General features: G+C 46.0%; 1 protein-coding gene across 1 annotated transcript in view; it reads right to left on the bottom strand.

The window, feature by feature from the left end:
• The window catches only part of SKA3 (spindle and kinetochore associated complex subunit 3), a 186,890-nt gene that overhangs the window by 131,865 nt on the left and 38,964 nt on the right, over positions 1-16,061 (bottom strand). Inside the window, exon 4 of the mRNA XM_063951626.1 lies at positions 13,869-14,034. Coding sequence (XP_063807696.1) covers positions 13,869-14,034 — 166 coding nt within the window. The remainder of the gene's footprint in view (positions 1-13,868; positions 14,035-16,061) is intronic.

Raw genomic sequence — 16,061 nt, 5'->3', positions numbered from 1 at the left:
TTGCATAATTACGTTCTGCCGGGAGGAACTTACGGGAGAAATATCCGCAGGGATGGACCTTTTTATCTTCAAAGACTTGTGACAACACAGCTCCTACTGCTTCTGTAGATGCATGCACCTCTAGTAGAAAGGGACGATTCAAATCAGGCTGTCGAAGAATGGGGGCTGACACAAAGGCTTGCTTTAAATCAGAGAAGGCTTTGATTGCTTCAGAAGACCAGTTCGTAGGATTTGCTCCCTTGCGAGTTAGGGCTGTGATAGGAGCAGCTAATGTAGAATAATTCTTAATGAATCTCCTATAGAAATTAGCAAAGCCAAGAAATCGCTGAATCCCCTTGAGAGTTGTAGGAGTGGACCAATCCCGGATAGCTCGCGTCTCTGGGATGGATAGCGGATGAATTTGTCCCCTAGGAGGGGTCTTGCCCGGAACCAGGACGACTGGGCAGTCCCATTCACGATGAGGAGGTAGAGAGTCTGCTGCTTGCTTACTGGAAACATCCGCAAGGGATTGATACACCGGAGGTAGATCGGAAAGGCTAATTGACCGAAGAGGTACAATTGCAGCTACACAGTCCTTGGTACAAGATTTACCCCATGAAAGGACTTCCATGGTTTGCCAATTGAGTTGAGGATTATGTTTCTGCAGCCAAGGTAAACCAAGTATCACATCTTGAGAGGCTTTGGGAATCACGTAGAAGGAGAGGTATTCGGAATGGAGCTCACCAACTTTCATCTTGAGACATACGGTTCGATGAGTAATTATACCATCTGGAATTCGACTTCCATCCACTGCTGTAACGGCAACTGCTGCTTCCAGAGGCATGGTTTGAACTTTAGACCGCATGACAAAGGCTGAGGAGATGAAGTTCTCGGCTGCCCCGGAATCTAGGAGAGCTGAAACTTTCACTGTAGAACTTGGAACTTCTAATTGAATAGACAAGGTCGGCTCTTTCCCAGAACGTGATTCTAGAGTAACTCCTAGCTTAACCTCTCTTGAATAAGCTAGGAGGCGAGAGTTTTCCGGTCGGAGTTTGCAGAATTTAACTAAATGTTCGGAGGACCCACAGTACATGCAGAGGTTACCCTGTCGACGACGAAGTCGTTCCTCCTCTGTGAGGCGAGAGCGCCCAATCTGCATAGGTTCTTCAGTCATTACTGGAGACTGTGATAAAGAATCTTGTCGAGGTCTAGGATGATCACGTGGACTGGATCGCTCTGCCCTGGATTTCTCTAAACATCGCTCCCTGTGACGTAGGTCAAATTTGTTACAGAGAGAAATCAATTCATCCAGTTTAATTGGCACATCCCGGATAGTTAAATCATCCTTGATTCTCTCTGAAAGTCCATTCCAAAACGCGGCGATCAGGGCCTCCTCATTCCAGTTTAACTCCGAAGACAACGTGCGAAACTGAATAATATATTGACTGACAGGACGTAAACCTTGACGTAGACGGAGAATCTCCAAGGATGCTGAGGTGGTCCTGCCTGGTTCGTCAAAGATTCTCCGGAAGGAAGATACGAACTCTTTGTAATTAGAGAGGATAGGATCACCTCTCTCCCATAATGGTGATGCCCACTCCAGAGCCTGACCGGAGAGGAGGGCAATAATATATGCAACTTTAGAACGAGCTGATGGGAAACTGGAGGACAACAGTTCGAACTGGATCTCGCATTGATTCAGGAATCCTCTGCAAAGTTTTGGGGTTCCGTCAAACTTACTCGGAGAGGGTAACTGCAAGCGGGACGTAGGTAGCGTCACAGGAGAAGCTGTAGTGGTAACTGGGACATCCAGGGTTGGAATCTGGACTTGGAACGTTTTAATAGCCGTATGAAGAGTCTCTAAACGGTCTGCCATAGTTTGCATAAACTGCACTATTTGTGTCTGTATATAGACTCCTGGTTTTCCAGACGGGAAAGGATATCTGACGTAGCACCGCCTCCTGCGAATTGGTCACTTAACGGATCCATGTGGCCAGTGCTTACTGTCAGGTCCGGGTGTTTTTGTGAATCCGTTAACCCGGAACCAACCACAGGTGTAGGTGCTGGGCTATGAAGAAAGCAGGGAGGACGAAGAAAGTTCCGATTCATATATTTATTCAAAATAATAATTCAGTAAAGGGTTAACTGACAAGTTGTTAATCATCATATTATACTGAAGTATTGCAGGAATAATATGCAAGAGAAAACTCAAAAATAAATAAAAGAAATGTTCATGGAAACATATGCAAAACAAGCTGATGAATAAATGTTGGATTGTCCAAATATAAACAAGCTTTGATGCAGAACTGCAGAATGTGATTAACTGGATAATGCAGACATGAAGAGATAACTGTAAGGATTTGCAATGGAGTTTTGAGAGTTAACTGAGAGACTGTGAAGAATTATCCTTGTTATGACAACATAGCAAATATAAACAAACTTTGATGCTGAACTGTAGAATGTTATTAACTGGATAATGCAGACATGAAGAGATAACTGTAAGGATTTGCAATGGAGTTTTGAGAGTTAACTGAGAGACTGAAGAATTATCCTTGTAAAGACAACATAGCAAAAGTACTGAATTGGGTTACTTGCGGGTTCCGGAGATCACTGTGAAACTGTAGTAGAAGACAAGGCGATGAATGGGTTAAATGCAGAGTTGAACAAACGAACAGCTGAGGGAAATGAGATCCTGCAGACTTTGTAGGATAGGCAGACTGACAAGGTAACCTCATGCAGGACACTGGGAATCCAAGTACAGGTTGAGTATCCCATATCCAAATATCCGAAATACGGAATATTCCGAAATACGGACTTTTTTGAGCGAAAGTGAGATAGTGAAACTTTTGTTTTCTGATGGCTCAATGTACACAAACTTTGTTTAATACTCACAGTTATTAAAAATATTGTATTAAATGACCTTCAGACTGTGTATATAAGGTGTATATGAAACATAAATGAATTGTGTGAATGTAGACACACTTTGTTTAATGCACAAAGTTATAAAAAATATTGGCTAAAATTACCTTCAGGCTGTGTGTATAAGGTGCATATAAAACATAAATGCATTCTGTGCTTAGATTTAGGTCCCATTGCCATGATATCTCATTATGGTATGCAATTATTCCAAAATACGGAAAAATCCAATATCCAAAATACCTCTGGTCCCAAGCATTTTGGATAAGGGATACTCAACCTGTATTTCCAATAGGTGTGCAATTGACTGATAGCACAATGGAGAGCCGGTAGATCTTTGGCAGTGAAGGCTGCAAACGGACCTCTGGGAACGGAGGCGATATCTGGACCACGGGAATGCACGGAGAGAGTTCAGAGCTAGAGCACAGCTTTGATACAACAAAGCACTGGCTCAGAGTAGCATAATCCCAGCCTACTTAAAGGCAGCACAAGCACGGGATTGGCTTACACCTGCCCACAGGTGTTTTCACAAGTGCTCTGTATTAGCTATTTGGTCTCCAACATGGCCACCTCCTATACAGCAGACACACCGCAGTGCCTTAGGCCATTTGGTCCCCGCACTCACAGTTCCCAGACTCTGCATCACCTGTGCCATTGATCACGCCGTGTCCCCACACGGGCGCACAGCACCGCAAGCAACCGCACTGGCAATGGATGAACCCCAGAACCCGCAGAGGTGAGAGACCGGTTCGTGACAGCCTTCTGGCTTCAGTACCACAATATAGTGTGGAATAATACCCCTTTCCTTGTTGTAGGAGGGGTAATTTGATTATCACCTGCTGGGAATACAGCTTGTGAATTTTTTCCCATACTGCCTCCTTGTCGGAGGGATACCTTGGTAAAGCAGACTTCAGGAGCCTGCGAGGGGGAAACGTTTCGACATTCCAATCTGTACCCCTGGGATACTACTTGTAGGATCCAGGGGTCCTGTACGGTCCCAGCGTCATGCTGAGAGCTTGGCAGAAGCGGTGGAAGGCTTCTGTTCCTGGGAATGGGCTGCCTGCTGCAGTCTTCTTCCCTTTCCTCTATCCCTGGGCAAATATGACTCTTATAGGGACGAAAGGACTGAGGTTGAAAAGACGGTGTCTTTTTCTGCAGAGATGTGACTTAGGGTAAAAACGGTGGATTTTCCAGCAGTTGCCGTGGCCACCAGGTCCGATGGACCGACCCCAAATAACTCCTCTTCCTTTATACGGCAATACACCTTTGTGCCGTTTGGAATCTGCATCACCTGACCACTGTCGTGTCCATAAACATCTTCTGGCAGATATGGACATCGCACTTACTCTTGATGCCAGAGTGCAAATATCCCTCTGTGCATCTCGCATATATAGAAATGCATCCTTTAAATGCTCTATAGTCAATAAAATACTGTCCCTGTCAAGGGTATCAATATTTTTAGTCAGGGAATCCGACCAAGCCACCCCAGCTCTGCACATCCAGGCTGAGGCGATCGCTGGTCGCAGTATAACACCAGTATGTGTGTATATACTTTTATATGATATTTTCCAGCCTCCTGTCAGCTGGCTCCTTGAGGACGGCCCTATCTATAGACGGTACCGCCACTTGTTTTGATAAGCGTGTGAGCGCCTTATCCACCCTAAGGGGTGTTTCCCAACGCGCCCTAACTTCTGGCGGGAAAGGGTATACCGCCAATAATTTTCTATCGGGGGGAACCCACGCATCATCACACACTTCATTTAATTTATCTGATTCAGGAAAAACTACAGGTAGTTTTTTTTTCACATCCCACATAATACCCTCTTTTGTGGTACTTGTAGTATCAGAAATATGTAACACCTCCTTCATTGCCCTTAACGTGTGGCCCTAATAAGGAATACGTTTGTTTATTCACCGTCGACACTGGATTCAGTGTCCGTGTCTGTGTCTGTGTCGACCGACTAAGGTAAACGGGCGTTTTAAAACCCCTGACGGTGTTTTTGAGACGTCTGGACCGGTACTAATTGTTTGTCGGCCGTCTCATGTCGTCAACCGACCTTGCAGCGTGTTGACATTATCACGTAATTCCCTAAATAAGCCATCCATTCCGGTGTCGACTCCCTAGAGAGTGACATCACCATTACAGGCAATTGCTCCGCCTCCTCACCAACATCGTCCTCATACATGTCGACACACACGTACCGACACAGCACACACACAGGGAATGCTCTGATAGAGGACAGGACCCACTAGCCCTTTGGAGAGACAGAGGGAGAGTTTGCCAGCACACACCAAAAAATAAGAATTTACTTACCGATAATTCTATTTCTCGGAGTCCGTTGTGGATGCTGGGGTTCCTGAAAGGACCATGGGGAATAGCGGCTCCGCAGGAGACAGGGCACAAAAGTAAAGCTTTCCGATCAGGTGGTGTGCACTGGCTCCTCCCCCTATGACCCTCCTCCAAGCCAGTTAGGTACTGTGCCCGGACGAGCGTACACAATAAGGGAGGAATTTTGAATCCCGGGTAAGACTCATACCAGCCACACCAATCACACCATACAACTTGTGATCTAAACCCAGTTAACAGTATGATAACAGCGGAGCCTCTGAAAAGATGGCTCACAACAATAATAACCCGATTTTTGTAACTATGTACAAGTATTGCAGATAATCCGCACTTGGGATGGGCGCCCAGCATCCACTACGGTCTCCGAGAAATAGAATTATCGGTAAGTAAATTCTTATTTTCTCTATCGTCCTAGTGGATGCTGGGGTTCCTGAAAGGACCATGGGGATTATACCAAAGCTCCCAAACGGGCGGGAGAGTGCGGATGACTCTGCAGCACCGAATGAGAGAACTCCAGGTCCTCCTTAGCCAGGGTATCAAATTTGTAGAATTTAGCAAACGTGTTTGCCCCTGACCAAGTAGCTGCTCGGCAAAGTTGTAAAGCCGAGACCCCTCGGGCAGCCGCCCAAGATGAGCTCACCTTCCTTGTGGAATGGGCATTTACATATTTTGGCTGTGGCAGGCCTGCCACAGAATGTGCAAGCTGAATTGTATTACACATCCAACTAGCAATAGTCTGCTTAGAAGCAAGAGCACCCAGTTTGTTGGGTGCATACAGGATAACAGCAAGTCAGTTTTCCTGACTCCAGCCGTCCTGGAACATATTTTCAGGGCCCTGACAACATCTAGCAACTTGGAGTCCTCCAAGTCCCTAGTAGGTGCAAGGCACCACAATAAGCTGGTTCAGGTGAAACACTGACACCACCTTAGGGAGAGAACTGGGGACGAGTCCGCAGCTCTGCCCTGTCCGAATGGACAAACAGATATGGGCTTTTTTGAGAAAAAACCACCAATTTGACACTCGCCTGGTCCAGGCCAGGGCCAAGAGCATGGTCACTTTTCATGTGAGATGCTTCAAATCCACAGATTTGACTGGTTTTAAACCAATGTGATTTGAGGAATCCCAGAACTACGTTGAGATCCCACAGTGCCACTGGAGGCACAAAAAGGGGGTTGTATATGCAATACTCCCTTGACAAACTTCTGGACTTCAGGAACTGAAGCCAATTCTTTCTGGAAGAAAATCGACAGGGCCGAAATTTGAACCTTAATGGACCCCAATTTGAGGCCCATAGACACTCCTGTTTGCAGGAAATGCAGGAAACGACCGAGTTGAAATTTCTTTGTGGGGCCTTCCTGGCCTCACACCACGCAACATATTTTCGCCACATGTGGTGATAATGTTGTGCGGTCACCTCCTTTCTGGCTTTGAACAGGGTAGGAATGACCTCTTCCGGAATGCCTTTTTCCCTTAGGATCCGGCTTTCCACCGCCATGCCGACAAACGCAGCTGCGGTAAGTCTTGGAACAGACATGGTACTTGCTGAAGCAAGTCCCTTCTTAGCGGCAGAGGCCATAAGACCTCTGTAAGCATCTCTTGAAGTTCCGGGTACCAAGTCCTTCTTGGCCAATCCGGAGCCATGAGTATAGTTCTTACTCCTCTACGTCTTATAATTCTCAGCACCTTAGGTATGAGAAGCAGAGGAGGGAACACATACACCGACTGGTACACCCACGGTGTTACCAGAACGTCCACAGCTATTGCCTGAGGGTCTCTTGACCTGGCGCAATACCTGTCCCGTTTTTTGTTCAGACGGGACGCCATCATGTCCACCTTTGGTATTACCCAACGGTTTACAATCATGTGGAAAAAACTTCCCGATGAAGTTTCCACTCTCCCGGGTGGAGGTCGTGCCTGCTGAGGAAGTCTGCTTCCCAGTTTCCATTCCCGGGATGAAACACTGCTGACAGTGCTATCACATGATTTTCCGCCCAGCGAAAAGTCCTTGCAGTTTTTGCCATTGCCCTCCTGCTTCTTGTGTCGCCCTGTCTGTTTACGTGGGCGACTGCCGTGATGTTTTTCCCACTGGATCAATACCGGCTGACCTTGAAGCAGAGGTCTTGCTAAGCTTAGAGCATTATAAATTTACCCTTAGCTCCAGTATATTTATGTGGAGAAAACTCTCCAGACTTGATCACACTCCCTGGAAATTTTTTCCTTGTGTGACTGCTCCCCAGCCTCTCGGGCTGGGCTCCGTGGTCACCAGCATCCAATCCTGAATGCCGAATCTGCGGCCCTCTAGAAGATGAGCACTCTGTAACCACCACAGGAGAGACACCCTTGTCCTTGGATATAGGGTTATCCGCTGATGCATCTGAAGATGCGATCCGGACCATTTGTCCAGCAGATCCCACTGAAACGTTCTTGCGTGAAATCTGCCGAATGGAATTGCTTCGTAGGAAGCCACCATTTTTACCAGGACCCTTGTGCAATGATGCACTGTTTTTAGGAGGTTCCTGACTAGCTCGGATAACTCCCTGGCTTTCTCTTCCGGGAGAAACACCTTTTTCTGGACTGTGTCCAGAATCATCCCTAGGCACAGCAGACGTGTCGTCGGGATCAGCTGCGATTTTGGAATATTTAGAATCCACCCGTGCTGTTGTAGCAGTATCCTAGATAGTGCTACTCCGACCTCCAACTGTTCCCTGGACTATGCCCTTATCAGGAGATCGTCCAAGTAAGGGATAATTTAGACGCCTTTTCTTCGAAGAAGAATCATCATTTCGGCCATTACCTTGGTAAAGACCCGGGGTGCCGTGGACAATCCAAACGGCAGCGTCTGAAACTGATAGTGACAGTTCTGCATTACGAACCTGAGGTACCCTTAGTGAGAAGGGCAAATTTGGGACATAGAGGTAAGTATCCCTGATGTCCCGGGACACTATATAGTCCCCTTCTTCCTGGTTCGTTATCACTGCTCTGAGTGACTCCATCTTGATTTGAACCTTTGTAAGTGTTCAAAAAATTTTTAGAATAAGTCTCACTCTGGCTTCAGTACCACAATATAGTGTGGAATAATACCCCTTTTCTTGTAGTAGGAGGGGTAATTTAATTATCACCTGCTGGGAATACAGCTTGTGAATTTTTTCCCATACTGCCTCCTTGTCGGAGGGAGACCTTGGTAAAGCAGACTTCAGGAGCCTGCGAAGGGGAAACGTCTCGACATTCCAATCTGTACCCCTGGGATACTACTTGTAGGATCCAGGGGTCCTGTACGGTCTCAGCGCCATGCTGAGAACTTGTCAGAAGCGGTGGAACGCTTCTGTTCCTGGGAATGGGCTGCCTGCTGCAGTCTTCTTCCCTTTCCTCTATCCCTGGGCAGATATGATCTTATAGGGACGAAAGGACTGAGGCTGAAAAGACGGTGTCTTTTTCTGCAGAGATGTGACTTAGGGTAAAAACGGTGGATTTTCCAGCAGTTGCCGTGGCCACCAGGTCCGATGGACCGACCCCAAATAACTCCTCCCCTTTATACGGCAATACACCTTTGTGCCGTTTGGAATCTGCATCACCTGACCACTGTCGTGTCCATAACATCTTCTGGCAGTTATGGACATCGCATTTACTCTTGATGCCAGAGTGCAAATATCCCTCTGTGCATCTCGCATATATAGAAATGCATCCTTTAAATGCTCTATAGTCAATAAAATACTGTCCCTGTCAAGGGTATCAATATTTTTAGTCAGGGAATCCGACCAAGCCACCCCAGCTCTGCACATCCAGGCTGAGGCGATCGCTGGTCGCAGTATAACACCAGTATGTGTGTATATACTTTTTATGATATTTTCCAGCCTCCTGTCAGCTGGTCCTTGAGGACGGCCCTATCTATAGACGGTACCGCCACTTGTTTTGATAAGCGTGTGAGCGCCTTATCCACCCTAAGGGGTGTTTCCCAACGCGCCCTAACTTCTGGCGGGAAAGGGTATACCGCCCATAATTTTCTATCGGGGGGAACCCACGCATCATCACACACTTCATTTAATTTATCTGATTCAGGAAAAACTATGGTAGTTTTTTCACATCCCACATAATACCCTCTTTTGTGGTACTTGTAGTATCAGAAATATGTAACACCTCCTTCATTGCCTTTAACGTGTGGCCCTAATAAGGAATACGTTTGTTTATTCACCGTCGACACTGGATTCAGTGTCCCTGTCTGTGTCTGTGTCGACCGACTAAAGTAAACGGGCGTTTTAAAAACCCCTGACGGTGTTTTTGAGACGTCTGGACCGGTACTAATTGTTTGTCGGCCGTCTCATGTCGTCAACCGACCTTGCAGCGTGTTGACATTATCACGTAATTCCCTAAATAAGCCATCCATTCCGGTGTCGACTCCCTAGAGAGTGACATCACCATTACAGGCAATTTGCTCCGCCTCCTCACCAACATCGTCCTCCTACATGTCGACACACACGTACCGACACACAGCACACACACAGGGAATGCTCTGATAGAGGACAGGACCCACTAGCCCTTTGGAGAGACAGAGGGAGAGTTTGCCAGCACACACCAAAAACGCTATAATTATATAGGGACAACCTTATATAAGTGTTTTCCCTTATAGCATCTTTTTTATATATTTCTAACGCCAAATTAGTGCCCCCCCTCTCTGTTTTAACCCTGTTTCTGTAGTGCAGTGCAGGGGAGAGCCTGGGAGCCTTCCCTCCAGCCTTTCTGTGAGGGAAAATGGCGCTGTGTGCTGAGGAGATAGGCCCCGCCCCTTTTTCGGCGGCCTCGTCTCCCGCTCTTAACGGATTCTGGCAGGGGTTAAATATCTCCATATAGCCTCCGGAGGCTATATGTGAGGTATTTTTAGCCAAAATAGGTATTCATTTGCCCCCCTCCCAGCGCCCTGCACCCTCAGTGACTGCCGTGTGAAGTGTGCTGAGAGGAAAATGGCGCACAGCTGCAGTGCTGTGCGCTACCTTTAGAAGACTGAGGAGTCTTCTGCCGCCGATTCTGGACCTCTTCTTACTTCAGCATCTGCAAGGGGGCCGGCGGCAAGGCTCCGGTGACCATCCAGGCTGTACCTGTGATCGTCCCTCTGGAGCTGATGTCCAGTAGCCAAGAAGCCAATCCATCCTGCACGCAGGTGAGTTCACTTCTTCTCCCCTAAGTCCCTCGTTGCAGTGATCCTGTTGCCAGCAGGACTCACTGTAAAATAAAAAACCTAAGCTAAACTTTTCTAAGCAGCTCTTTAGGAGAGCCACCTAGATTGCACCCTTCTCGGCCGGGCACAAAAATCTAACTGGCTTGGAGGAGGGTCATAGGGGGAGGAGCCAGTGCACACCACCTGATCGGAAAGCTTTACTTTTGTGCCCCGTCTCCTGCGGAGCCGCTATTCCCCATGGTCCTTTCAGGAACCCCAGCATCCACTAGGACGATAGAGAAAATACAAATGAACTCACCTTATATCCCCACCAGCGTGAACATTTCTCCCGCCCGCCGGAGCGCCAGCGCAGGACGCCGAGGCGGGGCGCTATCAGATGACGTAGCGGCTGACAGCCGCTACGTCCACACCAAACCCATCACCATGGTGACAATCTAAACAAGATAAAGCGCTGCAATCAATAGCGGTACTTAGAAATAAAGCCTCCGTATAATAAGATACAATCAGATCACATAAAAGCTTATTCATATGTCTTAACAAAGGTTAACCTTTCAGATATAACCACCATGTACAAAACATCACATTAAAGGGATCTCATGAGAGAAACCCACCAGTATTAATGACACTGGTTCCCAAAAAGGGGGGATCATTATAATCATATAATAAATCAAAACAAATGTAGCGATCATATGATGAACAAAAAATGAAAAAAGTATATAAAAAAAGTGAAAAAATAAAGCCACAATTTACAGTAATCAGTAACAGTAATATTGATTACTGTAAATTGTGGCTTTATTTTTTCACATTTTTTTATATACTTTTTTCATTTTTTGTTCATCATATGATCGCTACATTTGTTTTGATTTATTATATGATTATAATGATCCCCCCTTTTTGGGAACCAGTGTCATTAATACTGGTGGGTTTCTCTCATGAGATCCCTTTAATGTGATGTTTTGTACATGGTGGTTATATCTGAAAGGTTAACCTTTGTTAAGACATATGAATAAGCTTTTATGTGATCTGATTGTATCTTATCATTATACGGAGGCTTTATTTCTAAGTACCGCTATTGATTGCAGCGCTTTATCTTGTTTAGATTGTCACCATGGTGATGGGTTTGGTGTGGACGTAGCGGCTGTCAGCCGCTACGTCATCTGATAGCGCCCCGCCTCTGCGTCCTGCGCTGGCGCTCCGGCGGGCGGGAGAAATGTTCACGCTGGTGGGGATATAAGGTGAGTTCATTTGTATTTATATGTATCCTGACGAAAATTTTATAAATTGAAACGTTGATCTATCTTCACGGAGTCTGGCCGTTTATTAACCAGTATCTACTAAGCTGTGAGTGCCGCCTGTTATCACTATATATATATATATATATATATATATATATATATATATATATATATATATATATATATATATATATATATATATATATATATATATATATATATATATATATATAATGATCCGGCACTCTCTGGTGTGTTCAGTAGCTTGGTCCGGTGCCCTTACTTAACCCTCAAATGCAAGAGGGTGATTCTACTGTAGAGATGTACGGCACTCAGGACTCTGGTAATATGATGAAGCAAGCCCTCATAGTCAACGTTTCAATTTATTAAATTTTCGTTTATGTCCTGACGAAAATTGAATAAATTGAAACGTTGACTGCTATGAGGGCTTGCTTCATCATATTACCAGAGTCCTGAGTGCCGTACATCTCTACTATATATATATATATATATATATATATATACATATATATATATATATACATATATATACACACATATATACACACACATATATACACACACATATGTACATACATACACACACACACATACATACACACTGCTCAAAAAAATAAAGGGAACACTAAAATAACACATCCTAGATCTGAATGAATGATATATTCTTATTAAATACTTTGTTCTTTGCAAAGTTGAATGTGCGGACAACAAAATCACACAAGGACATTACATCAAAGTTGAATCAGCCTGTAGTGTGTTTTTCCACTTTAATTTCGAGTGTGACTCCAAATCCAGACCTCCATGGGTTAATAAATTTGATTTCCATTGATAATTTTGGTGTGATTTTGTTGTCAGCACATTCAACTATGTAAAGAACAAAGTATTTAGTAAGAATATTTCATTAATTCAGATCTAGGATGTGTTATTTTAGTGTTCCCTTTATTTTTTTGAGGTGTGTGTGTGTGTGTGTGTGTGTGTGTGTGTGTGTGTGTGTGTGTGTGTGTTGTGCCCTCCTTCAGAAGACAGCGCGGGAGCATATCTAGCACTGTGGGGCACATCTGGCAGCTTGAGGGCACATCTGGCAGCTTGAGGGCACATCTGGCAGCTTGGGGGCACATCTGGCAGCTTGGGGGCACATCTGGCAGCTTGGGGGCACATCTGGCAGCTTGGGGGCACATCTGGCAGCTTGGGGGCACATCTGGCAGCTTGGGGGCACATCTGGCAGCTTGGGGGCACATCTGGCAGCTTGGGGGCACATCTGGCAGCTTGGGGGCACATCTGGCAGCTTGGGGGCACATCTGGCAGCTTGGGGGCACATCTGGCACTGTGGGGCACATCTGGCACTGTGGGGCACATCTGGCACTGTGGGGCACATCTGGCACTGTGGGGCACATCTGGCACTGTGGGGCACATCTGGCACTGTGGGGCACATCTGGCACTGTGGGGCACATCTGGCACTGTGGGGCACATCTGGCACTGTGGGGCACATCTGGCACTGTGGGGCACATCTGGCACTGTGGGGCACATCTGGCAGCATGAGGGCATATCTGGCACTGTGGGGCATATCTGGCAGCATGAGGGCATATCTAGCATGTGTGGCATATCTGGCAGCATGAGGGCATATCTGGCACTGTGTGGCATATCTGGCAGCATGAGGGCACATCTGGCACTGTGTGGCATATATGGCAGCATGAGGGCACATCTGGCACTGTGTGCATATCTGGCAGTATGAGGGCATATCTGGCACTATGAGGGCATATCTGGCACTATGAGGGCTGTGTACGGCTAGAGCTGCATATCCCACCCTAGGCTTATACTCGAGTCAATGAGTTTTCCCAGGTGTTTGTGGTAAAATTAGGTGCCTCGGCTTATATTCGGGTCGACTTATACTCGTGTGTGTGTGTGTGTGTGTGTGTGTGTGTGTGTGTGTGTGTGTGTGTGTGTGTGTGTGTATATATATATATATATATATATATATATATATATATATATATATATATATATATATATATATATTTATTTAGTAGAAATAGGCGGCACTCAAGCAGACTTGTGATGAAGAAAACTGGTTAGTTAGGAATAAACTAACCAGTTTTCTTCATAAAACTCCCCATCAAATTCTGACCAATTAGGACCTTTAACCACCGTACTCTTCACTAGGCAAAGCAAACGGTTGAGAAATAAACTGTAGTTAATCACCTGATGCATCACCATCGAGGGGTTTATAGCCGTACTTCTGAAAGGTGTCTTTTATCTGCTGGAGGTCCGAGGCGTTCCTCTGCTGCAGCACTTTACACATCTTCATGAAAGACATCACTTCTTGCCCTTTCCAGCGAGTTTTATCAATGGTGCCTTGGATGTCAGTCTGTGTGGAATTGTGCATAAGGATTACAGAATGAAGATGGCAATACAAGCATGCAGCAACGGGCCCAGGGATTGTATCATTTGGTTCCTGGCTCGTAATTAGATAACTGAACGCTGCTTGTACGATACTGCCTCCATGTTGGTAGGCAGGCATCCAATCACCATAACAAACAAAATGTTAGCAATGCAGTAGTGTCAATGTAACAAGTAATCCCATACACCACAACTTTACTAAGTCTGCCATCCAGGCTGACACGTCTGGGCCATTGCTTCGGGTAGTGGCATCATGCAAGGCAGTACTATTAGTTCCAAGCTGATATCTAATTTATTTGTAATGCAAATAAATATCGCAATGATTATTGAATACAATTCCAAGATTACCACTATAGAGAGACCACATTTTCCACAAGCCTGATAACGATCCCATCAGACATTGGAGTCATTCTGTGGCAGCATTAATGGAGGGATTAAATAATAAATAGGATTTTAATTACCTACCGGTAAATCCTTTTTTCGTAGTCCGTAGAGGATGCTGGGGTCCACCTTAGTACCATGGGGTATAGACGGGTCCACCAGGAGCCATTGGCACTTTAAGAGTTTGTGTGGGGGCTGGCTCCTCCCTCTATGCCCCTCCTACCAGACAGTCTAGAAACTGTGCCCGAGGAGACGGACAACTTTGAGAGAAGGATTTAACATAGATAGTGGCGAGATTCACACCAGCTCTCACACACAAGGCACGTCAAGCTAACTAGCTTGAAACATCAGCAACGTCTGAACAACATTACTTAACCAAGTAACAAAACAGTACTAAACCAAGAACTAAGCAGTACTGAACTAAGTAACCACTGCAGGAAAACGAAGCGCTGGGCGAGCACCCAGCATCCTCTACGGACTACGAGAAAAGGTTTTACCTGTAGGTAATTAAAATCCTATTTTCTCTTACGTCCTAGAGGATGCTGGGGTCCACATTAGTACCACGGGGATGTACCAAAGCTCCCAGAACGGGAGGGAGAGCGCGGAGGCTCCTGCAGAACATATTGACCAAACTTCAGGTCCTCAGCAGCCAAGGTATCAAACTTGTAGAACTTTGCAAACGTGTTCGACCCCGACCAAGTAGCCGCTCGTCAAAGATGTAAAGCCGAGACACCCTGGGCAGCCGCCCAGGAAGAACCCACTTTACGAGTAGAGTGGGCCTTAACAGATGTAGAACACGGCAATCCTGCCATAGAATATGCATGCTGGATAGTGAACCTGATCCAGCGAGAGATCGCCTGCTCAGAAGCAGGACACCCAAGTTTCTTGGGATCATACAGGACAAACAGAGTCCGATTTTCTGTGACGAGTAGTCCTCTTCACATAGATTTACAGAGCCCTTACGACATCCAAGGACTTTAGTAGCAACTGGCACAATAGGTTGGTTGATATGAAATGCCGACACAACCTTCGGAAGGAACTGCCGACGTGTCCGGAGCAGAGCTCTATCTTCATGGAAGATCAAATAGGGGCTCTTACAAGACAAAGCCCCCAACTCCGACACACGTCTAGCAGAAGCTAAGGCCAACAAAGTGACAGATTTCCATGTGAGAAACTTGACCTCAACCTCCTGTAGAGGCTCGAACCAATCCGATTGGAGAAACTGCAACACCACGTTAAGATCCCATGATGCCGTAGGCGGCACAAAGGGAGGATGGATGTGCAGAACCCCTTTCAAAAAAGTCTGAACCTCCGGGAAGGAAGCCAACTGTTTCTTGAAGAAAATGGATAGGGCCGAAAATCTGGACCTTTACAGATTCCAAGCTCAGGCCCATATCCACACCTGCTTGCAGGAAGAGGAGAAACCATCCCAGTTGAAACTCCACCATAGGAAACTTCTTGGACTCGCACCAAGATACATATTTTTCCCAAATACGATGGTAATGTTTAGACGTTACTCTTTTCCTAGCCTGTATCAGGGTAGGAAAAACCTTGTTCAGAATGCCCTTCCAAGCTAATATCTGGCGTTCAACCTCCATGCCGTCAAATGTAGCC

Source organism: Pseudophryne corroboree, chromosome 2, assembly GCF_028390025.1.
Source record: "Pseudophryne corroboree isolate aPseCor3 chromosome 2, aPseCor3.hap2, whole genome shotgun sequence".
NCBI classification, from domain to species: domain Eukaryota; kingdom Metazoa; phylum Chordata; class Amphibia; order Anura; family Myobatrachidae; genus Pseudophryne; species Pseudophryne corroboree.
Note: the sequence above shows the minus strand (reverse complement) of the source record. Positions and strands in the feature narration are given on the sequence as shown.